Source organism: Vanellus vanellus, assembly GCF_965231255.1.
Source record: "Vanellus vanellus genome assembly, chromosome: 12".
NCBI classification, from domain to species: Eukaryota; Metazoa; Chordata; class Aves; order Charadriiformes; family Charadriidae; genus Vanellus; species Vanellus vanellus.
In genome coordinates, this window is record NC_138917.1 from 10,588,604 (window position 1) to 10,611,716 (window position 23,113).

Sequence of the window (23,113 nt, forward strand, 5' to 3'; positions counted from 1 at the left end):
ACCGACCTGGAGATCATCGTGGTGGACCAGAACGACAACCGGCCGCTCTTCCGGCAGGACGTCTTCACAGGGCGCGTGGTGGAGGGGGCTGAGCCAGGTGGGTCCAGCTGTGGGGCTGATGCTGGGGTGGCTGAGCCAGCCCCTACGCCGGCACCCACCGGGGCACTCCTGCGGCCGCAGGGACCTGCGTGATGACAGCGGACGCCACTGATGCTGACGACCCTGACACAGACAACGCGGCGCTGCGGTACTCCATCCTGGAGCAGGGTGCTGCCAGCATGTTCAGCATCAACGCCACCACCGGCGAGATCTGCACCACACGGCCCGGCCTTGACCGTGAGGTAGTGCGCATGGGGTGTATGGGTGGCACCGGGACTGGGGCAACCAAAGACCCCAACTGGTGAAACCACAGCTCCAGCCATAAGCAGACCCAGGCGTGGGGACAGGGTGGGTGGCCAGCAGCTGGGGGACCTCTGGGCTCCTGGGGGTGCTGGAGGGGCTCAGCACTGCCCCCCTCCTCCTTCCCTGCAGACCATGGGGGTGTACAACCTGACGGTGCAGGCAGCTGACATGTCTGGGGACGGGCTCACCACCACCGCCACGGCTGTCATCTACCTCGATGACATCAATGACAACCCTCCCGAGTTCACCAAGGAGGAGGTAGCGGCTGGGGTGGGATGGGGGGATGTAGGGGAGTCAGTGGGGTTGCACCTGGTCCCCCCGGGGCAGCAGCATCCCAGGGGCAGACACCAGCCCCACATCCCTCTCCCCCAGTTCTCCATGGAGGTGGAGGAGCAGGCGGCCGGCGTGGACGTGGGCAAGGTCTTCGTGCATGACAAGGACCTGGCGGGCTCACCCAACTGGTTGGCCAAATTCACCATCCTGGAGGGCGACCCTGAGGGTGCCTTCGCCATCCGCACCGACCCCTACACCAACGACGGCGTGCTCTCTGTGGCCAAGGTGGGCGCAGGGCACCCAGGGGACCACGGGGGGGCTCCCATGGCTTGGCTGACCTATGGACCTCTCGACAGCCACTTGACCACGAGGTGCGGGACCGCTTCGAGCTGACAGTGTCAGTGCAGAACGAGCAGCCGCTGGAGCCCATGGCTCCCGCCAGCCCCCGAGCACTGGCCACTGTGCGGGTGCGGGTGCGGGATGTCAACGAGGCACCCATCTTCCGTGAGAACCCGCGGCGGGTCAGTGTGCTGGAGGGGGCCCCCCCGGGCACCCCCGTCACCACCTACACCGCCAGTGACCCCGACACACGCCAGCTCCAGACCCTCACGTGAGTCCCAGGCCACGGGTTGTGGCACCCGGTCCCCTTGCATCACCTCTCACCACCCGCCATGTTCAGGCTCCCACGTTCGTAGCCCACGGTGGGTGTTTCGGGGGGTGGGGGTGGGGTGGGTGATGGTGTGCTCCGTCCCTGCGCCCACAGCTACGCGCTGCTCTACGACCCGGCGGACTGGCTGCAGCTGGACCCCCACGCCGGCACCGTCCGCACCAAGCGGGAGCTGCTGCACCCCTCCGCCTTCCTACAGGGCGGCTGGTACATCGCCCTGGTCCTCGCCCGCGATGATGGTGAACATCCCCCCCCAGCCCTGCTGCCTCCCCCCCGCCCCCCTCCATCCCCTCCTGACCCCTCCACTCCGTGCCCCCCAGCCGAGCCCCCGCTCTCCGCCACTGGCACCCTCTCCATCGAGATCCTGGAGGTGAACGACCACGCTCCCCTGCTGCAGCCGCCGGCCGGGGTGGTCTGCGGGCGGCCGGGCCGTGGGGGAAGCCTGCTCCTGGGGGCCACGGGACGATGACCGGCCCCCCCACGGTGCCCCCTTCCACTTCCAGCTCAGCCCCCAGCACCCCCAGCTCGCCCGCAACTGGAGCATCAGCCGCTTCAATGGTGAGAGCTGGCAGGGAAGGGGCGCTGCTGCATAGGGGGGGTCAGGGGACCTCCCACTCACCCCCTGCCCACACCCCTCCCGCAGTGACCCACGCGGTGCTGGCCGTGCTGGTGGAGCTGCCCGAGGGGCCCTACTCGCTCCCGCTGCTGCTCCGGGACTCGGGGACCCCCCCGCAGGAGCGGCAGCAGCTGCTGAACATCTCAGTGTGCCATTGTGGCCGGGACGGCACCTGTGAGGATGGTGTCCTGGCCGCTGCCACCGCCGGGGCCGGCATCACCCTTGAGGCCCTCATGATCATCCTCAGCAGCAGCATCCTCCTCCTTGGTGAGTGAGACCCCCGACCATCCTCATCCCCACCCCTCCCAGACCCTCCATCCTGCCCCCACCCAGCACCCCAGCCCCGTGCCCTAGTACTGGTCCTGGCCACCCATCCCAAACCCCACCAGCACACTGTCACCTTGTCTCCCATCCCACCCATCGCCCCATCCTGGTCCAGGACACCCCAACCTCTCCCTACTCACGTCTGACATCACCCCATCCTTGTCCTGGCCACCCCATCCAGACCCTACCCATGATCGTCAGCACCCCGCCCCCTCCCAGCAACCCCTTCTGACCCCACACCCCCCCCAACCACTTTCCTTATCACCCCATCCCACCCCATCGCCCCCCCCCCAAATTCCCCACCCTCAAGCCCCACCTGCATCCCCATCCCACTCTCCCACTCCCACCAACCACATCAACCCAACCAGCACCTCCATCGCCCCGTGTCCCACCATGCCCAGCCCCCCCATCCCCGTGTGCCCCCACGCCCCCGTACCCCACCCCGTGCCCACCCGCCCTCTGCTCGCAGCACTGGCGGGGCTGGGGGCGGCGCGGGTGCGTGGGCGCCGGCGCGCTCTGCGCAAGGGGCTGCTGCAGCGCTCGCGGGACGACATGCGTGACAACATCCTCAACTACGACGAGCAGGGCGGGGGCGAGGAGGACCAGGTGAGCAGGACCCGGGGAAGGGGGTGCTGGGGTGGGGGGTGGGGTGGGGTGTCCATCCCAGCCCCGCATCCCTGACCCCCTCCTGTCCCCGCAGGACGCCTACGACATCAACCAGCTCCGGCACCCCGAGCTCTTCCCACCCCGGGCCAAGCCACCGCTGCGCAGGGATGCCCCACACAGCTCCGCCACCCCCCCGGCACCCCGCAAGCTGCCCAACAGCCCCTCCGACATCGAGGACTTCATCAATGAGGTGGGGACGGGGCCCAGCACCACCCCTTGCCGCCGGTCCTCCCATCTCCCCCCGGGGGCTGACAGTGCCCCCCTGTCCCCACAGGGGCTGGAGGCGGCCGACAGCGACCCCAGCGTGCCCCCCTACGACACGGCCCTCATCTACGACTACGAGGGCTCAGGCTCCGTCGCCAGCCCCCTCAGCTCCATCGTCTCCAGCCTGACGGACGAGGACCAGGACTACGACTACCTGAGCGAGTGGGGACCGCGATTCCGGCGCCTGGCCGACCTCTACGGGCAGTAGCGGGGATGGGGGATGGGGGGGGGCAGTGGGGGGGGGGGGGGGCAGTGGGGGGCTTGCACACGCGTGTGCACGAGCTGCCCGGAGGCAGCGGCTCGGCGTACGGACACACAGAAGATGCTTGGCTGCAGGGGCTTTGCACACGCGTGTGCACCAGGTACCCAGATGCGGGGGCTCCGCACACGCGTGTGCGCTGAGAGAGGTGTCGGCGCAGGGGGCTGCACGCCTGCGCGCCCCCACGGACCCCGCGCCCAGCAAACCGCAGGAGGGCACAGACCCAGCGCATGGGCAGCCCCGGATGGGGGGGGAACGCCCTGGGGAAAGACCCTGCAGAGCCCGGGGGGGGTGGGGTGTGAGGAATCCCCCCCCCCCCCGTTCCCTCGTAATAAAGATCCCAGAGAAGGGGGCCGGTGGCAGGGGCACCGTGCGGAGCCCCCGAGCACGCCAGCCGCCCCGTAGAAACAAGGCACTTTTATTGGCAGCTGGCGAGCACCCATCGCAAACACCCCGGGGGGGGCATCACCCCCAGCCCCAGGACTCCCAGCACAGCTCCTCCTGGGGCAGGATCCAGCCCCACCATGGGGTGGGTGTGCTGCTTCCCCCAGCCCAGCCGTCGCATGTGTCCCGGCTGCACCCCACCGTCCCCGCAAGCACCCACGGATGGGGGGCCCGGCGCCATGCTGAGCCCCCCAAAAGCAGGGAAACCATGGGAGGATGGGGGGGGGGGCACAGCTACGTCTCACGGGGGGCGGCCGGGGAGCCCAGCATCCTTTTGGTGGAGGCGGCGAGGCGGGAGTAGTCGTGGGGGATGCCATGGGGGGCGAGCAGGGGCAGGTGGTCCTCACGGGGGGGCCGGTGGAAGAGGGGGGGCCGGCGCTGGCTCTCGCCATCCTGCAGGGACTGGGGCAGGCTGCGGCCCTGGCTCTCCGGCAGCAGCATGATGCTGAGGACGGCGAGGATGGCGAAGGAGGCGAACACCACGTGGTGCAGGAAGAAGCCGCGGCTGTTGGGGATGGCGGTGATGGGGGCGGCCGCCTTGCCCACGAAGCTGGCCCCCACGATGAGGCCCAGCCCGGCACCCCTGTGGGGGAAAGACGCTCAGAGGGGGCCCGGGGGACCCTGCCTGGGGGCTCCCCAAGCCCAGGGTGGCCCAGGGAGGGTGGCGGCTCCCCCCTTACCTGACCACGGTGGGGAGGACCTCGCTGGCAAAGAAGATGCTGAGCATAGTGACGGCGTGGGAGGTGGTGATGCCCACCACAGACAGGGTCAGGACAATGAGGTCCAGCAGGTCTGAGGAGGGGGAAAACACCATCAGGGGTCAAATCTTGCTCAGACCCCCCCCCCCAAGCATCCTGTTCCCACTCCCAGCTAGGGGCTGCATCCCACCGCAGGGAGGGTGGGGGTCCCCCGTATGTCCTTACACTGGGTGAGGGCCAGCAGCAGGAGGGAGGAGATGCCGGTGAGGACGGTGCAGAGCAGGAGGATGGCGCGGCGCCCAAAGCGCTCGGCCGTCAGGCAGATGAAGAGGCAGGCAGCTGTCTCGGTGCCCACCAGCACAAAGTAGGAGGAGAAGAAGTGGGGCAGGTGGGGGTCCAGATTGCGGGTGAAGCAGTGGCGGATGCCGGAGCCAATGAACCTGCAGGAGAGCAGGGTCAGGGGGCCACGAGCGGGACCCCCACCCCAATCCCCCACCCATCACCCCCTTGTTTGCTCACGCCGCGAATCCGAGGATGACACCATTCTTCCAGATGACCCTGGTGCCGAAGATCTCACAGACAGCGTGGTACCGGGGCTGCGGGGACCCCTCAGACAGGGACTCCAGCTCTGCCAGGACAAGGAGACCTGGGTTAGAGCTGGCACCATCCCACCGCCCCCAGCACCGTGGCTTTGGGAAGGGGGCCCAGCGGCCGCATCGCCCTTGGCAGCCCCCATCACGCACCCGCGAGGAGGCTCTCCTGGTGGCAGGAGCCGTCGTCGGAGCTGGGGCCACTGCTTTCGGCCAGCGCCTGCAGGGTCTTCCTGGCCCTCTCTAGCTGCGACGTGGCCAGTAGCCAGCGCGGTGACTCCAGCAGCAGTGCCGGGCACCTGGGGCACAAGTGTCAGTGTCACGGGGCTCCCCAGGCGCCTGGCCCCCCTCCAGCGCTGACCCCCCCACTTCCCAGCTTCAAAGTCACACTGCCCAGAAACCCTCAACTTCAAACCTGAGCAAACATTTACCCGGGGTGGGGGGGTCCCCACGCTCCACCTGGAGAGCCCAGGGCAGCCTTTGATCGCCACCGCGGCCCCGGGCAGGGTGTACTGGGCTGGGTGCTGTCCTGGCACTCCCCGGGCAGGGCTTGGTGCCAGCCCCGGGGCACCACTCATCCCCACCGCAGGTGGCAACCCCCTCCCTGTACACACAGCCCCCCCCCTCCCCGGCCCGGGGGGTCCTTACCACCAGCAGGCGGCCATCAGAGCCAGGATCATGGTGACAGCACCCTGCAGCACCCGCCAGTCCCGGCACAGCACGGCCAGCCCCGGCAGCAGCAGCTCCCCGGCGATCCAGAAGAAGCCGGCCACCATCGTCACTGCCAGCCGGTGCGGGGGGTCACACAGCTCCAGCCCTGGCAGGGGGACAAGGGGTGCACCGTGGGTGCTATGGCTGCGGGGTATCCTGCACCCTAGAGCACCCTCCTGCATCCCGGAGCATCCTGCACCCTGGAGCATCCTACGCCATGGAGCATCCTCGGTCCCCACGCCACTGCAGACCCCCACCAGCACACTCACGTGCCACGTAGAGGGAGAGGAAGGCACCTGCCAGTGCCGCCCCAAAGAGCAGCCGTGCGACCAGGACCATGACGAAGTTCATGGCCAGTGCCACGCCGAGGCCCAGGGGCACCGCCAGCACCAGGGACACCACGAAGGCAGTCCGGCGGCCGAACCTGCCAGGGAACGGGCCGTGAGTGGGGCTGGGCACGGCACACCCCTGTCCGGGGGGAGTCGCCCCAGGGACCCCCAGTTACCGGTCACACGCCAGGCCGGCGGTGACGCTGCCCAGCATCCATCCCAGCAAGTGCGTGGTCTGCTCCAGGGGCACCTTCCAGCGTGATGCGCACACCAGGTCCCACTGTGGGCAAGGGGGGGCACACAATGAGACCTCAGCATGGGGGACCCAGCACATTGCCCCACTGCCCGCAGGGGTGGGACGGACGGGTGTCATGATCCCCATAAGTTGCCTGGGGGGGCTTCTGTCCAACTCCCACCCCACAAGCAGAAATGTGGAGCGGAATGTAGAGGGACCTTCTCCCCTGCCCCCCCCCCCCAACAACACCCCAGGGCTCCCCGCAGCCACCCCCAAAGCCCCTCCATGGGGGTCTCCCACTCTCTCCCCCTGAGGACCCCTCTCCCTTCCCCAGGATCCCTGACACCCCCCAAACAAACACCCCAGGACACCCCTCGGGTGCTCCCACCCCCTGCACACCCAGGGCTTTCCTGTGGCGCCCTTGCTGGGCTCCCCACCTTGCTCCCCCCAGCATCCCCCCCCCCCCGACCCCCTTTTCCCAGTCATCCACCCACACAGCCTCCCCCCTACGGATACCCCTTCACTCCTCCTGTACCCAATGGCCAACACCCCCTCCCCCAAAAACACCCCCCCCACACCACCCGACCTGTGTGACGATGTTGGAGCGGAGACCGGCGGCGGGCAGGGAGTAGTGCCATCCGCGGGTACAGGGCCCGGTACCGTTGGGGCGGGCGGTGGCGGCGGCGGTGTGCGGGTAGCGGTAGAGCTGGCAGGGGCTCCAGCCGCCGCGGAGGCGGGGGACGGCGGCGCGGAGGAGGGGGGTCCCCGCCAGGCGGCGCAGCGGCGGCGGCAGCAGCGCGGCGTCGGGGCGGCAGCGGTGCGGCGGCGCCGCCCCCAGCGCCCACCCCAGCGCCCACCCCAGCGCCAGCGCCGCCACCGGCGCCCACCCCCCCGCCGCACGCCGGCCCCGCGGACGCCACCCCCCCGCCGCCATCACCCGCCGCCGCCGCCGCCGCCGGGGATGGCTCAAAGCGCCGCACCGGCAGGTGGGGGCGGCACCGGGGTGGACGCGGCACCGACGTCGGGACCGCCCACGCCCCGCCCGGATTGAACCGTTCACACACCCCCCCCCCGGGGTTTACACCCCTTAAGCCACCGTAAGGTCCGGGTTCTTCCCCCCGCATCGGTTCGGCCCCCCCAAGCCCAGTGCAGCCCCCCCAAGCCTGCTCTGCCCCCCCCCCCCCCCCCCCCCGGTTCGTCGCCCCCAGCCCGGTTCTCCTCCCCTACCCCATTTGCTTTCCCCCACTCCAGCCCCGGTTCGGACCTCCCAGCCCCGGTTCGGCCCCTCCAGCCCCGGTCTACACACACCCCCCCCCCAGCCCCCCAAAGCCCCAGTTTGATCCCCCAATCCCGGTTCGACGCCACCAAGCCCGGTTTGCCCCCCCTTCCTCCCCGCAAGCCTGGTCCGCCCCCCCCAGCCCAGTTCATCCCCTGCAGCCACGCTTCACCCCTCCCAGCCCCAGTTCGCACCTCCAAGCCCCAGTTCGGCCCTCCCACGCCCCGATTTGCCCACCCCGATTCGCCCCCCCCAGCCACAGTTTGCCCCCCAAGCCCGGTTCACCCCCCCCCCCATGGTGCTCCAGGCCAAGCCCTCCCCTTGGCACTGGGGGACCCCAGGATCCAGGTAGTGCCAGGGGTGCAGCCGGGACCCCCAGGACCACCCACAAATGCACCCGGGTCCCCCAAAACCTCAAAGGGGGCCGGTGGGGTCTGGTCCCCCGAGGGAAGGGAACCAGTCAGAGCCTGGCTCGCACCCAGTGCCGCGGTGAGTCCGTGGGAAGGGCCAACGAAGCAGCCAAGTTGCAAACAAGCTTCTTTTTCCTCTTCTTTTTTTAAATTTATTTAGGAACGTGGTGGCTGAGGGGCAGCGGCATCGCCCGGGTGCCCAGCTTGGCACACGCAACAGCAGAAAAATCACATCTGCAAAATCCCCGTTCACTTTTTGGCCTCCCTCTGGGAAGCCGTAGAGCTGAAAGTGCCGGGGGTGCCGGGGCGGCACAGGGCCCTCGGTGCCCAGCACCGTGCACGCAAACGACAACGTTAAAAAAATCAACATGGGTGCATTGTAGACCATGCAGCCTCACCGCTGCTCGGTCCACGCGCCACCATGCGAGTCCGACCAGCTCCAGGAGAAGGTGGGACCTGGCCTGGGAGGTTCCTGCACCAACCTACGTGGCCAGGAGGAGCGGCACCGGCAGGAAAAATTACCCCAGAGGACTCTCAAACCTCCCAGCACCGGAGTCAGAAGAGAGTACGGGACTTTTCTGGCTTTACACGGCCGGTTAAAGGTCTCTCTGTGCTTCCAGAAATTAACTTATGGTTATTTAACAACAGTAAGAGCAGGGCTGGAAATGAGTTAAAAAATATGTTAATTGTGGCGGCTTTCATGTGTTCTGTTGAAATAACCCCCCCGGAGCAGAAGCAGCCGCCCGGTCCCAGCGCTTGCACCGGTTGCCCACCTCGACCCAGGCAAGGATGGGGGGGAAAACCACTCTGGCTCCGGCGAGAAACTGCCCATCCTGCTCTGCCTGCGGTGAGCCCCGGTCCCCGCTGGTGCTGCTGGTCCGGCAACGGGCCGTGGTGCCAAGGCAGGCGCTGGGGGTCGGCAGGATTCCCCCCATCTGCGGTGACGCTGTCAAGTGAAACTCGAGGTCTCCAGTGCGAGGACCGTGGAAAATTCCTCGACCAGCTGCAAAGCTGGCGGCAGCGAGGGGGGAGCCGGGTGCGGCGGTGTCCCGGCACAGCAGGCGCTTTGCCGCTGGGTACCTGCGTGGCTGCCTAGATGCTGTCGGCATGAACCTGTGCCGCGCCGAGGGCTCAGTGCTCCACACGCTCCCAGCCCTCCTCGGCTGTTGAGATATTCGACCAGCGCGTGTACCCAGCGAGACTGAACCCAAAAGGCAGGAGAACCAGGCGCCGACAGTGGGCAGCCATGGGGGGCAGCCCCTCGCGCTGGGCTCGGCAGCTGGGGGCAGCAAGGCAGCGCGGGCAGCTGGGCGCCCTGCCTACGGGAAAGGTCTGGCAGCGGGTGCCAAGCAGGGCACGGAGGTCTCGGAAGAGGCACTGGAATCCATCTCCAGCCATGTTCCCACAGACTGGTGCTTGAGGACCGACTTCGCCAACTGCATTAAGCCTGGGCTGGGTTACAGCTCCGCCGAAAGCTGTGCGTCCAACACAGTCCCCTGCAGAAGAGGCCATGGTGCCGGCAGGAATAGCAGCAGGAATGGCCGGCACCCAACTCAAAAGCCAGGCATTGCCAAGCCGGTGGCTCCTTCCCACCACAGGGCAGCCCCAGAGGAGACCCGTGGGGCCGTGCAGCATGTGTCCCCAGCCCCAAATCCAGTGTGCCCGGCCAGGAGGTGAAGCCTCCCCCGTTCCTCCCGGGCTGTGGAGGAGAGGGACATGCTTCAGGGCTGAGCACAGCACGGTGCGACTCCTCCTGCCAGACGCAGGCACCACCTTTTCGTGGCATTAGAGACTTCTCTGGTCTCTGCATGGGGGGGAACGCCAGGGCCAGTCCCGGCAGGGCCAAGCTGGGCTCCTGCTGGGCGCTGCCACGATCCTCTGCGAGGACCAGCCTCTGCCAGTTAGGCTTTACAGCTCCAAAAAGCAACCTGAGCCAGGCTGGTGCTTGCAAACAAGGGAGTGCATGTGCAGCGCGCACGGAGCGAATGCGGAGTGTGCATGGCGGGGCTGGCGTCAGGACTGGCACAGCCGGCAGCACCGTGTGCCGTGTGGCACCGTCCCCACCAGCCCCACGAGCACGGGTCAGTTCAGCCCACAGGGCAGCAGCAACCCATGCAACTTATTTCTGAGGTTAAAAAGAAGGAAAGAAGAGAAAGGAGGCGGCTGGTGCAGCACCCTGGGAGCCCAGCAGATGCCCATCCCCAGGGGCATGGGGTGGCAGCACCCCGGCACACAGCACCGCTGGCTGCGAGCCCTGCCGCAGCCTCCTGGGCTCCAGCTCACCCCGGCAGCACTGTCCCAGCTGCCAGGAAGCCATCTCCCTGCCTGCCTGACCAGCAACCGGCCTCTTGATCCAGAAAGCACCGAGCAGACGCCCCAGAACGACAACCCGCAACTGCCGGCCAGCGCTGGGCTCCACTTGTCCTTCTCCGAGCTTTCCAGCCCCAAAACACCAGCTCCTCGACTTGCAGCTGCTACAGCTACATGGAGCGCAGAAAACTCACCAGCCCAAGCCCAAACGTCATTCTTTGCATTGCTCTGTGCCACCAGCTGGCAAGTGGCACAGGGGGACTCCCCTCTCTCCATGGCTGCAGGGTCAGCACCGCCGGCTTTCCAAATCCACCGAACACAAAAGGGCAGGGGAAAGAGGAGAGAAATGACACGGTGTGAAAAATCAGGTCAGCATCCAGAGATCCCGGCAGAATGGACTGCGGGTTGGAGGACCTGCGCATACCTCAGCACGTCAGACAGGCTTCCGAGTAACACTGCCCCATGCCATGGCCCTTAGTTTTTCCTCGACAGGGAAAGAGCTGCCTAGGGTGAACTATACATACAAAGATAATTTTAATTAATTTATTTATTTCTTTACACATAACTGAAAGTGATGTTACAGTACATAAGTTATTTACAACTGTGCAGTAATGTGTTGCAAAATAAATTATCTAGAAGGCAGCAAAAGTACATTGTTAATGTATATAAAAACTGTACAGCATTTATGGGATACAATTTTTCTTTATATGAGTATTGGCTCTGTAGTGTTTTCAAGTTATGTTCTCAGAAAGAGAAACGAAATGCCCAAGATTAAAGGAAAAAAATATATAAACCACATGGATTTTACTCCATTAAAAACACAGTTGGCAAAGTCCTTTCTCTGCGTCACCATTTCCCCGCCCGCCGCTGGCCGTGCTGCCCCAGCACACGGCGCGCAGGCGGCTCCTCCGCTCTTCCGAAACGGTGGCGAGCAGCTGCCGCAGGGCACCGCGGGCGCACCCCGCCTCGCAGCCCGGAGCCGTCCACACCTTCAGAGCCGCGTCTGCCCAACTTGGACGCTGTCTTTTTTGTTTCTAATTGTATTTTTTTTTTGTGGTTTTTTTTTTTTTTTTAGACATACCCAGGATGGAACGAGAAACTCAAACACCCCCCCCTCCCCCCATGGTTTCCTACTGCAGCTTCTCCGAGAGGAGATCCGCGACCGGTGGAAAACAGAGAGCTGGAAATCACGGTGTTCACAAGTACATGAATCACGTGGTTGCTGGCCCCGCTCAGCAGCTTCTGCAACACAGAAATGGTGTCCTTGGCCTCCTCCCTCCACGCCTCTGCCAGTCTCTTGGCCGGTGAGTGCTCGCTGCCCGCGCAGACCGGCTGCCTCCCTGCCGCAACAGCCGGTTGGAAAGGAGATGCGCCCCGGCCCGCTGCCCGGCGGAGCTGCCGTCAGTCCGGAAGCGAGGGACGCGTTGTGAAGAAAGTGCAATTATTTTTCTTATTGTTTTGTTTTCTGCCGATAGCTGCTTCCTCCTCCTCTGACCAGGGATTCATCAGCAAGCGGTAAGGGTGAATGTGAGCTCGACCGCCCGACCTCGGAGGGCTCCCGTCCTTGCCAGTTTTCAGTGATGTCTCCTGGTTTTGAACTGTCATGCCGGCAAGAGCACAAAGTCATCGTTCACGTCGACCATTGGCACATAGAACGAGGGCACCTCGTTCACGCAGAGGGATTTGTGCCCTGCGGGGTCCAGCTCCTGCACCTTCAGCTGCCACTCCATCCTTTGCACTGCGTTCAAGGCAGCAGCTTCGTGTTGCTGTCGCATGAGCAGGCATGTCTGGATCGGGGATAAAAAACCAAGCAGAGATGAGTGGTGGGCAGCAGAGGTCAGGAAAGGCTCCTGCTGCCCGTCCCACCCAGCACAGGCAGGGGACCTGCAGCCATTGCAGTGGACAGAGCAGCAAACGGAGCAAGGGACGCCACAAGCATCCTTGCAGGAAGGAAACCTGGGCTTAGGATGTCTGCTGAGCCCAATTCCAGCAGGGGCAGGGGCAAACCCAAAAGGGCCTCGTGGGGCAGCTTTTAAAGGCTCAAGAGCACTGACCCTGCTGATGAGAGCCTCAGCAGACAGTCCCCATTGGCCTCAACAGTGGCTCTTGGCTGGCCGAGAGCAGGGTCCTGCTCCCTTTGTGGTAGCTGCCAACTGCCTCCGCATCACCAGCTGAAAGCACAATCGTCCCTGCTCCCAGAGTTTGCCACCTAGAGCTCTCCAAATCACTGCATGAGCTCCTGCCACCTTAAAGTTTGCCATAGGTGTTGACCTTGCTGCAGCATGTGTTGCTGGCAAAGAGCAGGCCCTGGGGGTCTAACTGACCGAGAAAGCTCCAGATCATATGTCATGAAGCAGAGTAAGAGTCAGACAGACAACCCTAAGCAGAACGCATCTCCCTTCTCCCTTTTTGGAACCAGCAGAGGCAACTGCACTCCTGTAGTCCCCACAGAGGCTCCCACCTCTTCGCCGTGCTATGCACAGAAGCGTCCCCCATCGTGTAACGCTGCCCAGGCCACCTCAGGACACCTGCTCCCGGCAGATTTTTGGAAACCACAAAGGCAGCTTCCAGGCTACAGCAACAACCGTGACACCTCTCGGGGAAACCCTCCCGGCAGGAGGCAGAGCAGCAGGACCTGCTGCTGCCCACACGCTGTGGCAGCAGCCTGGAGCACCGGGGCTCCCGCACCTCTCACCTTCATTCGATCGTACTTGTCATCCACGTCTTGCAACCAGGAAATGAACTGTCGCGCGTTGAAACGGTCTCTGACTGATTTGTTTTCGTCTCCCTAAGCAGAAGACAGCAAAAGGGAATTACATGGTAATTTTTTTTTTCGCTTTAAGTAGTCACAGGTCTAACAGACCATATTCAAACCCCTCTTAGGGCACACGCTCCTCAGAAACAAGAAAGGTGCCTGCAGGGAGGGAGAATAGAGCACGCTGCCCCCAGCTGCTCTTACAGCCCTCTGCCCGGGGCTTCAGCCTCAGAGATGCACACAAGCATCTCCCCATTTTTGCTTTCTTTGCAGAGAATCCGTCTGTGCCAGCCCGTCACAGCACCTGCACCTCTCTGTCTCCTTCAACTCATGCCCAAGATCATAACGTCTTCGCTGTAGAAGCACAGACACTTGGCTAGGAAATACCAAGGCTCCTGGATCAATACGCCAGGTCACTAATAAATTCCAGGATCCCATCCCTGCATAGGATCCCTCCTGCAATGCAGCAGCGTGCTTTCCCCAGCAGCCAAGCTGGCAGCAGCTGCCCGGCGTGGGCTGCAGAGGGTGCTGGTGGGATAGCTCAGGACCACCACAGCCGCACAGCCACCAGCTGCAGACACAGGACAAGATTCCCCCTTCTCTGGCAGAGAACGACATGAAATCAAAGGAAGAAAATTACTATTTTTTGTGGGCTGTGCGACAGAGTCTGGCTCTTTCAAAGCCACTATTCAGACACAAATCAATTTAACGGCTCTCTCCTCTTCCTTCCACAGGAAAAGATGTCCCAGAGTGTAGTAAAATAAACCTTTGAAGTGTGCAGATGATCCTGATCAAGAAGAAAGGCAGAGGGTCCTGAGACTCACTGATAAAAGTGAGTCATCTCTGCTCCTAACGAGACACGATGCTGCCTGTATCCCCATGTTCTCGGATGTACTTCCTTCCCCTGCACGCACGTGGGGTATCCTAGAACACGCGACTCCAGAAACTGAGTCAGATCAGGAAACACGGGCACATGCTGGGGAGGGCTCCCGTGGGTCGTCCTGCATCTGTGTGCCGCGGCGGGTGACAGGCACCTGAGCAGGGAGAGCATTAGTGACTTCTGCCTACATCCCTCTGTTCTGAAAACCACCGTCTCCCTCAGGGTCTTGCACAGCACCTCTGAAACACTTCTTCACCACCAAGACGGGCACTGACCTGATTTTCTAGAGGCATGTTATAGACCTCGGAGTCCAGCAGCATGGTGCAGGCACTGAAGGGCACAGCCTGGTTGGCAATAGTCCTTGCTGCCCGACAATGAACTCTCAAAATCTCCTGCTCGCAGGAGACGATGAGCTTCTCCTGAGGAAGAGCAAACGAAGCAGTGAGCATGGTAGCCTCAGTTTCCCCAGCAGAGGAAATTCGGGGCTTCTTCCCCAGCAGGAATGTCCCCAGAGTGCCCCTTACCCGCTCTATGCTGTGCTGGAGCCGCAGCTTCCCCCGGACGGCTTCCTGCTGCTTGAAGAGCTCCTTCAGAGGCTCTGCGAGCGATGGCGGCGGCGCGATCTGCGGGCACACGACAGCAGAAGGTTAGAGCCAGCAATGCCGTGGGGGTGCCTGCTCCCCCTGCCACGCAGGGCCCTGCCTGCGGCACAGCCACACAGCCCAAATGCAGGTTGGCCAAGGGCTTGGGGAGAGAATCAGAGGAGAAATTCTCCAGAGGAGAAATTCTGCCTATTTCCTCAGCAGGCAGGCAGCAAAGGACAACGTCTTGCCAGTGCTCAGACCACAGCGAGAGGTGAGACAACAGGGCAAGAGGTGTCCAGTGCCGAGAGACGAGCTCAGCCTGCAGAGCCAGAGCCTAAATCACCCCACATGCCACAAGGGCAGTGTGTAAGGGGGCCTGAGCACGTCTGACGAAGGGGATGATGCTGTTGGAGAAATACTGGTGGGAGCAGCCCAGTCTGTGCACCGGGAAGGGTGCCTGTGTTCTGATCTGTCCCATGCTCTCCTGGGGAGCAAAGCGCTCCTCAAGCACAGCCCAAGCTGCAGAACAGAGGAGCAGGCGGCTCTGGGTTAGTCTAGGAAGGAACAGGCAGATGTGAACACAGGCTACAACCACTGCAGTGCTGGGGCAGACAGAGCGCATACTGACTTGTGCAAACAATAACTCAGGCACGGACTACACTGCAACAGGAATACCCGCAGACCGGGACATTTCACCCTGCCTGCAGCAGGGAACAAAGCCTGACGTGGCTGGTTATATCGACCCTCCTCCTCCAGGCTGGATCCGGGATTTACTGCCTGCAGCATTAAGTTTATTGATGCACTTGTATTAGCAAGTCCATTCATGCAGCACAGCAGCGAAATGCAGATCCCACCACCAAGGAGCGTGTGACATCGGCACGTCAAACTTCGGCGCTTGGGAAAATGAAGGCAGGAGTTAAGAGCCATCTTTTTCCTACAGTCTTCTAGGTTCATTATCCAATTACTATTACTGCTTGTAAAAGCAGTTTTGCCTTCCAGCCTCAAATCCAGTGGATTCATATAAACTTGCTCTAAAGCCTGAATAAACCTCAGGTTCCTAACCACAGCCTGAGGTCTTCTCTGCAAAAATACAGCATCTCAGAGGATGCATTCATCACACAGCCATCCACTCACTGAGGCTTAGATTTGTCATCATGAGCATGTTCTAAAAGCAGGCTAAAGCCATGGCCGGGGTGTCATCGGCATTGCAAGGGCACTCATGATGCACAGGGGACAATCTGGCTGTGCGCGTAGCAGCAAGGCAGGGGACAGTCCCTGATGCTGCGGTTTAAAGAGAGAAGGTGACTCACCACTGGAATATGGAGCTTGCTTAGAGGCTTGCCATCCAACAGGTAGGAGCCTGTATAGGTGACATATTCAGCGTAGCACTGCGGAGCTTGGGGAGTAATATAGCAGAGGATTTTCCGCTTCTCTTCAATCTTTTTCCTGATCTGGAGGTACTCAAAGTAGGGGTTGGACCTGTCACTGTGATAAGGTTCAATGTCGTCCAGTTTTATAGCATCTACAATAGCTGCCAGTGTTTGCTGTATCATCTCCCTCGTCTGCTGGGTGGACGTGTTGATCTGCTGCTGCAGCTGCTGGTTGGAGCGCTGGAACCGGCGCTTGCGCGGGTGTTGAGCCTGGGAATCGTCCTCCTCTGTAATGCGGCCTTTGGCACGTGTGGCGGGCGCAGAAACAGGAGGAAATTCCTTCTCAGAAGAGGCGGCATTCTGCTTGTTTTGGTTGGCGAGCATCTGAGCCCGGTTCCTGGTAATCCGCTGAGGAATCTCTTCTATTTTGGGCGGTTTGGGAGCTTCTGCTACTGGTTTTTGTACTGGTTCAACGATTTCTGCTTGAGTGTTGCCTGGAGGTGCATCTGCCTGGGAGGAAGGGACTTGGCTCCCACCGCGTGCCGCAGCACCCTCCTGTGAAACACTGCCCTCGGCGGTGGCCGCAGGCGGGGAACAGGTCTGGGAGCTGCTCTCTGCCACCCCACCAGAAGAGGACAGGTCTTCATGCACAGCCTCCACCTCTTTGCTCTCTGCCTGAGCAGACTCTGACGGGGTCTGTTGGAAAATCTGTGCTTCCGAGTCCTCCGCTCCTTTTTCCTCAGCTACGTTCAACACTTCTGAGGTGGCTTCTTGTGCAGCCACTTCTGGTTTCTGCTCCTCTGCTTGTGGCTCCGTCTCCACGGGCAGGACAGCAGCTGCCTGGATGGCTGGCGGCTCTTCCGGCTCACCAGACGCTATTACAGACGCGCTCGCTTTAATGATCCCAGCACTTGTTTCTGGAGCTGCTGCTGGGCTTTCTTCTACCGCTTCTGCCTCCGTCATCTCTGTCTCTGCAACATCCTTAGGCTGGAGCGGCAGCTCTGGTAGTGAGAAGGGGCCAAGGTCCAAGTCATCTTCTGTATTGGTGAAGGGATCAGGCCACGTTACCGCCTCCTCTGTATTTGCAGGTGCAGTGTTATTATTTTCCAAATAGTTGTTTTCTGACGCGCTAACAACTTCTGCCTGAGGTTCTGCTGGCATACAAGGGGGCTCTGGAGGTATCTCAGGTGCTTCTTCTGGAAGAGGCTTGCAGTTATTGAAGAATGTGTCTAACCTAGTAGGGGACATGTATGGTGCCTGCTCTTCGGCATTCGCTATTTCTCCTGGAACTGCTTCCTCAGCAGCCTCCTTGACTTCATCGAGCCCTGGTTCAGACACTGACAGAGGGTAAGATATGGGAGAAACGGGGTAGGAAGTATCTGTGGGAATGAAGGCTACTGGTGTGGGATGAATTGGCTCTAGGGAACAGAGTGGAGGTTTAGGGGACTCAGAAAACCTCTGGGGAGATTTCATCAGAAGCTCTGAGCCCATGGACCAGCTGACAGAGTGCTCTGCTGGATTACCCATCAGGCTGGGAGGTATGGCGGTGTCAGGGTTTCTGGAAGGAGGATTATCCCAGTCTATATTGTTTTGTTCTGGCATACCCGAATTAAAATGGTTTTCTTCAATCGGTGGCAAGTAGGTAGATTCCGGTGGCATAATGGAGGCAGTAGCTTGCTGCTCTTCCGTGGTATCCAAGGGCATGCCGAGGTCGGGGGGAAGAGCACTTTCTACCGAAGGAGCCAGCAATTCATCTCTGTGCGAAGGGGAGGATTTTGCTTGTAAACCAGAAAAGACACTTTCAGGCGACTGGGCGACTCCGCTGACAGCTCCTGGCGCACAGTGCAAAGCTTCCACTTTCGGTGATGAAACCCCATAATCTGGTGAGTAATACCCAGGAGATAAACACTGAAACTTCTCAGCAGGAACAGAAGGAAGGGGAACTTTCTCCTCTATTATATGCTGCACTGGAGAGTCATAATTTGATGTCGCCGGGACGCTTTGCTGTCTGAAAAATTTATCTCCGACACTGAATTCTTCTTCAGGTGCCCTTCTGATATCAACCGAGATGGAACGATAAAGGTTCGTGGAGGGTATGGTACGAGTCGGGGTCTGACTCGGATTCTCGGGGAGCCCACTGGAAACATTCGCGTATCTGTCAAAGAAGGATGGAGAACAGGCGTTCATGGACATTGTGGATATGGGCAGCGAGTGCTGCGAGTCCGCGCATTCAAACATCAGGTCCGTGTAGTCTTCGTTGCTGCATGAAGGAGTCCTGGGCGTCTGCATCACCTCCTCGTAGCTTGGACAAGAGACGACAGATGCTGGTGTCGGGACTCCTGTCGGTCGGTTCTGATCCGGCCTGGGAGATGCCGGGAGGATCTCCTTCAGCTGAGGACCCGTTATCCAGTCCTTAGAGTCTGTCCCAACAGCAGGCTGTGCCTTGTTTTCCGGTGACAGTATAGGAGTCAATGGACCCAACTCCTTAAGTTTCTTGTCCTTGAGCTGAGTATCCAGCGTTAACGGCTTCTTTGTTGCCAGATCCAGGCTCCTCTTGCGCGCATCTTCCGAGCTCTTAAGTTTGTCCTTTAATTTGGGGTCTCCGGACCTGTGCCTCATTTTCTCCATTTGCTTCATTCTCTCTTTGTGCCTTTTGTGGCGCTCCTCAATTTCCAGGTCTTTCTGGCTCAGCATCCTCTCAAAGCTGGTCATCATCAGATCACCATCTCCCAGGAGTTTCTCCCTTGGCCTGGCTTCTTTCTTGCCACTGTCTTTGGATAGGGTTATTTTCTCATTCCCGTTGCTTATTTTTATTGACTCTGATTTGTCTTTCTCTTGGTTCTCCTTGAGTTTCTCCTTCAGTTTGGTTTCGCCGAATTTGAGGTTGTCCTCTTTTGATTTATCTTTAAAGGTGGTAACTTGAGGACTGTCCTTGTCTTTAAGCGTTGACTTTGGCTCGTCTTTGTGATGTTTAAAGAAACCATCTGCATGTTTGTCTCTATGCTTTTCCTTTTCCTCCTTCCATTTTTCCTTGTGTTTATCTCGCTTCTTTTTCTCTTTAACTGTGCTGATGGTGCTGGAACCATAAGTCTTTTCTTTTTCCGCCTTCTTTGACAGCTCTCTTTCAGAATCATTTTTATCTTTCTTTTCAGAAAATAAGTAATCAATGCTTTTCTCTGGTTCCTCATCAGGCTCTGCCTTCATGTTGTAGGAAGCGCTAAAAGCCTCCCCATCCACAGAGAAATCTTTTTCATAATGAGTAGAATCCTTTCTGCTGCTGGAGTCTTTGAATTCTTCTGTTTTTTCTTTTTTCTCTGTTTTTTCCTTCTTTGCTTTTTCCTTCTCGTGACTTTTCTTTGACGAAGATGAGGAATGTCTGTGTCTCTCCTTCTCCTTGAGTTTGTCCTGCAAGCAGGGTAAAGGGAGAGAGTCCTTAAACTTTTCTTCAGCGGCATCAGCAAGAGAGAGGTTAGAAGACTCAAAGAGGCTGGTCAGTCCTGGATCTTGTCCTCTGTCTGTGAAACTGTCAGAAGAGATCTCGCTGATTTTGTCATTGGAGTCATCTCTATAGTCATTCAGAGCCTCCTCCTCCAATTTCTCCAGCAGGCTCTTCTCCGACTCCCCTCCTTTCGAAGACTTTTTCTCTTTGGAATGCTCTTTATCCGGCTTCTCCTTATGCTTGCTTTTCACCTTGTCGTCATTGGCATGTTTCTTTTCAACCTTTTCTGGGAGCTTCTGCTTGTTTTTCTTCTCTTGAGTGGAATCTATGGATGTCCTGTCTTTCCTGTCCTTGTACTTCTCGGTAGACTCTTTATCTTTCTTCTCTTTGTGTTTTTCAAAGGAACTCTTCTCCTTCTTCTCTTTTCCCCCTTCTGATGTTCCTTTGTCCTTTTTCTTCTCCTTGGAGTCCTTATCTTTCTGCTTTTCTCCTGAATGTTGCCGGTCAGAGGAGTATTTGCGGTGCTTGTCGGGGTACAGCTCCTTCTCAGCAGCTGCACCGTCGTCCTTCTCCTGCAGACTGTCCAGACGATGCATTTCGCTCCCAGCAGAGTCGCTGACTTTGAACCCAGTCAAGCTGTAATCATCCCTCTCGTCTTCGCTTTCGTCTGTGAAGATGTCTGCAATACTGTACCAGCTTTTCTCCTTGCCTTTTTTCTCATCCTTTTTCTCGGAGAAGTCCTCTCGATCCGTGGAGAAGTTTTTCTCCTTCTTCTCTTTAACCTGGTCGAAAGAACTCTTCCTTTCTTTGTCTTTGCTGTGCAGGTCTTTGTATTTCTCCTTAGTTTCTTTTTTCTCTTTGAAACTCTTGTCTAGTTCTTTGTCTTTCAGGATTTTCTCAGGAGCAACTTTTTCATTTTTCTCCTTATCGCCTTCTTTGGATTTTTCCTTGTATTTTTCTGGCTTCACCTTTTCTTTTTTTTCTTTATCCGGAGCATCTTTCTTCTCCTTTTCCTTCCCAGAATGGTGCCTCTCCCAACTCTCCAGAGTTTTACTGCTGAATTCAGGGTCAGACTTATCCTTGAAGAATGTATCGCAGCCATATTCTTTAAAGTCATCTCGGTAGGGCTCCTCCTGCTTTGTTTTGGTATCTTTTCGATCTTTAGAGCCATCAGAGGAATCTTTTCTGTCTTTGTTGGTTTCGCCTGTATCTTTTTCTTTCCTCTCCTTGACACTCTCTGCAGAATCCTTCCTTTTCTTATCCTTTTCAGGCAAATAACTAGGAGTAACTTTGTGTCTGTCTGTTTGGTCCTTTTTCTTCTCGGAGTTTTTGTCCACATAGTCCCTATCTTTCTTCTTTAAGTAAGTGTCCTTTTCATTACGTTTCTCGTTGTATTCCTTCTTCTCTTTCGTTTTATTTTCCTTTTTCTTGTCTTTAATTTCCTCTTTCACAGGTTCTATGATTAGTTTTGCCACGGTGTCATTTTTAATCTCCCTGAAATCTGTTACTGGAGAATCCCAGCTATCTTCACCTTTGAAATCGAAGGATGAATCTGAAGACAAGTCTGAAAACCACCTCTCTTGCTGATCATCCGAAAGGCTGAACTTTGTGTCCTCGCTTTCGGGAAATTGGTTTTTGTTATTAAACTCATCAAACCCAGACTCATCCCTGTAAAGTTTTTCTTTTTTGCATTTTTCTTTCTCTTCCTTGAAGGATTTTTCTTTCTCTAGTTTAGAAACCTTCTCCTCCTTCAGCTCATTCTTCTTTTCAGATTTTGACTGCTTGTCCTTCGACTTTTTCTTTCTCTCCTCCTTGTGTATTCTCGGCTTCTCCTCTTTGGGAGACTTCTCCTTTACAGGTTTCTCTTTTTCTGATTTACTTAATCCTTCTCTGAAGGATTTGCTCATGTCTTTACTACCATCTTTGACTTTTCTTAATGATTTCTCCTCTTTCGAGGATTTTCCAGTCTCATCTTTAAACAACCATTCTTTCTCCTCCGCTTTACCTTTGGGGAGCTTTTCCTCCTTCTTACTGTGTTCTCGCTCATGCTTTAACACTTTCAATTTGTTTTCGACTGGATTTTCTGTCTCTACTATCAAGCCTTTCTCAGGCTTTTGTTTAGAGTCCTCAAACTCAAAAGAAAATGTTTTGATTATTTTAATGTCTTGGCTGATGGGGCACTGCCCCTTCTCCTTGTTTTTATGTTTGTGTTTTGTTTTATGCTTTTTAACAACCTTCCCCTCCTTGTCCAGCTTTGGAATTGCTCCATCCACATTGCTATGGAATGAATTCTTTTTCTCAGAAACAGTGTTGTGTGGGGTGTTTTTCTTTTTGTGCTCTGGTTTCTTCCTGACTGGCTTTAGCGATTCTAAGCTCGAGTCCTCGGACGAGTAGTCTGACTCGCTCGTCAGTCTCGTCCTGGTGGAGTCCGATAAGGAACTGACATCTGACCAAGCTGGAGAAGATATAGTTTTCCAATTGTCCGTCCTCCAGTGCTTGGAGTGCTGTTCTGTATGATTGGGATTATGTTTCTGGGATGCTAAACTCCCATGAGAAGAGGTCGATGAGGCAGACAGAGAGTTAAACAAGGAGGATTCCTTTAGCACTAGCCTTGAGTCCTTTACACAGCTAGAGCTCTGAAGAGAGTCTCTATCATCCTCCTCACTCTCCACGTTTTCACTCTCTGATTCAGAGGAACAAAATTTGTCATTTTTTTTGCCAAACCGAACCTCTTTGCTTTTCGTCTCCTTCTTCCGCTTCTTTTTTACTTTGCTTTTCTCCTTCTGTGGCTTTGTGCTGGCGGGCTCCCGAATCTTGCTGCTGGGCAATATCGAGTGGGTCGAAAGTCGCAGCTTCTCCCCCGTCCCCACAGCAACGCTGGTCTCCTCCTCGTCCGAGCTGTCCGACAGGATGCGGTGGGCAGCTTTCTTTGGTGTAATTGTGTTATTTTTAGTATAAGTTTTCACTTCCATTTTGGGTATGGAAATGAAACTGTTTGCTTTAGTCTCTTTTCTGTAATCCTTTTTCAGCAAATGTTTGTCATCGACTGGCGGGACCCGGTCCTGCTCATCGTCCTCATCAAATTCATACTCATCCTTCACCGGGGTGATGGTTTTGGGGGGCTCCTGGGCCTTGGGCTTGTGCTTCAAACCCTTCTCAAACTCTGAGTCTGTGTTATTGCCATCAACAGAGCTGGAGGGAGCGAAGGAAGGGGCATCCTCCTCTTCTGAGGTCTCTGCAGAGAGAGAAGAACAATGTGTTAAGTGCTGCGAGGGGTTTCGGGGAGGGAACATCATCGGTCTGCTGCAGACACGAACCCCTGCGAATGGTCTTGCCGCCCTTTCGCCTCACCCAGCCTTTGCTAAGTTTGCAGCTGAAAGCTTGAAATGCCAGGGTGGGAGATCTTTTAGAAAGGAATAGCTATCCAGCCTCAAACCTGCATGGGGCGTTCCTCAAAACAATGTCCAGGGTTTTATCAAGAGAAGAACCTTTTAACACGGTTATGACTGCACACAGCGCAGGTCAAGACTCCCTGTAAGACTGGAACTCTAATTAGCACTAATTAAAACCTGCAGCGTTTCCCACCTGGCACAGCCACAATGCTGGCACTC

The 23,113-nt window shown here is 58.3% G+C and overlaps 3 protein-coding genes across 3 annotated transcripts in view; 1 reads left to right on the plus strand and 2 right to left on the minus strand.

Moving 5' to 3' along the window:
- Positions 1 to 3,420, plus strand: part of CDH15 (cadherin 15) — a gene marked incomplete at its 3' end in the record, with an annotated part of 5,941 nt that extends 2,521 nt beyond the window's left edge. The window contains 12 exon segments of the mRNA XM_082489632.1: positions 13 to 97; positions 181 to 341; positions 532 to 660; positions 775 to 960; positions 1,032 to 1,285; positions 1,439 to 1,581; positions 1,663 to 1,802; positions 1,804 to 1,900; positions 1,986 to 2,225; positions 2,752 to 2,888; positions 2,983 to 3,138; positions 3,223 to 3,420. Coding sequence (XP_082345758.1) covers positions 13 to 97; positions 181 to 341; positions 532 to 660; positions 775 to 960; positions 1,032 to 1,285; positions 1,439 to 1,581; positions 1,663 to 1,802; positions 1,804 to 1,900; positions 1,986 to 2,225; positions 2,752 to 2,888; positions 2,983 to 3,138; positions 3,223 to 3,420 — 1,926 coding nt within the window.
- Positions 3,421 to 3,888: 468 nt separating this feature from the next.
- Positions 3,889 to 7,412, minus strand: SLC22A31 (solute carrier family 22 member 31; the record flags this gene model as incomplete). The annotated part of the gene is made up of 9 exons (XM_082489249.1): positions 3,889 to 4,498; positions 4,596 to 4,707; positions 4,839 to 5,053; positions 5,133 to 5,241; positions 5,357 to 5,502; positions 5,852 to 6,020; positions 6,184 to 6,338; positions 6,420 to 6,523; positions 7,065 to 7,412. 9 exons carry the CDS (start codon positions 7,410 to 7,412, stop codon positions 4,150 to 4,152), a joined length of 1,707 nt encoding a protein of 568 aa, XP_082345375.1. The 3' UTR covers positions 3,889 to 4,149.
- Positions 7,413 to 11,026: 3,614 nt separating this feature from the next.
- The window catches only part of ANKRD11 (ankyrin repeat domain containing 11), a 40,986-nt gene continuing 28,899 nt past the window's right edge, over positions 11,027 to 23,113 (minus strand). The window contains exons 7-11 of the mRNA XM_082489307.1: positions 16,004 to 22,737; positions 14,634 to 14,732; positions 14,385 to 14,528; positions 13,170 to 13,262; positions 11,027 to 12,261 (exon numbers count right to left, since the gene is read on the minus strand). Coding sequence (XP_082345433.1) covers positions 12,076 to 12,261; positions 13,170 to 13,262; positions 14,385 to 14,528; positions 14,634 to 14,732; positions 16,004 to 22,737 — 7,256 coding nt within the window. The 3' untranslated portion in view covers positions 11,027 to 12,075. The remainder of the gene's footprint in view (positions 12,262 to 13,169; positions 13,263 to 14,384; positions 14,529 to 14,633; positions 14,733 to 16,003; positions 22,738 to 23,113) is intronic.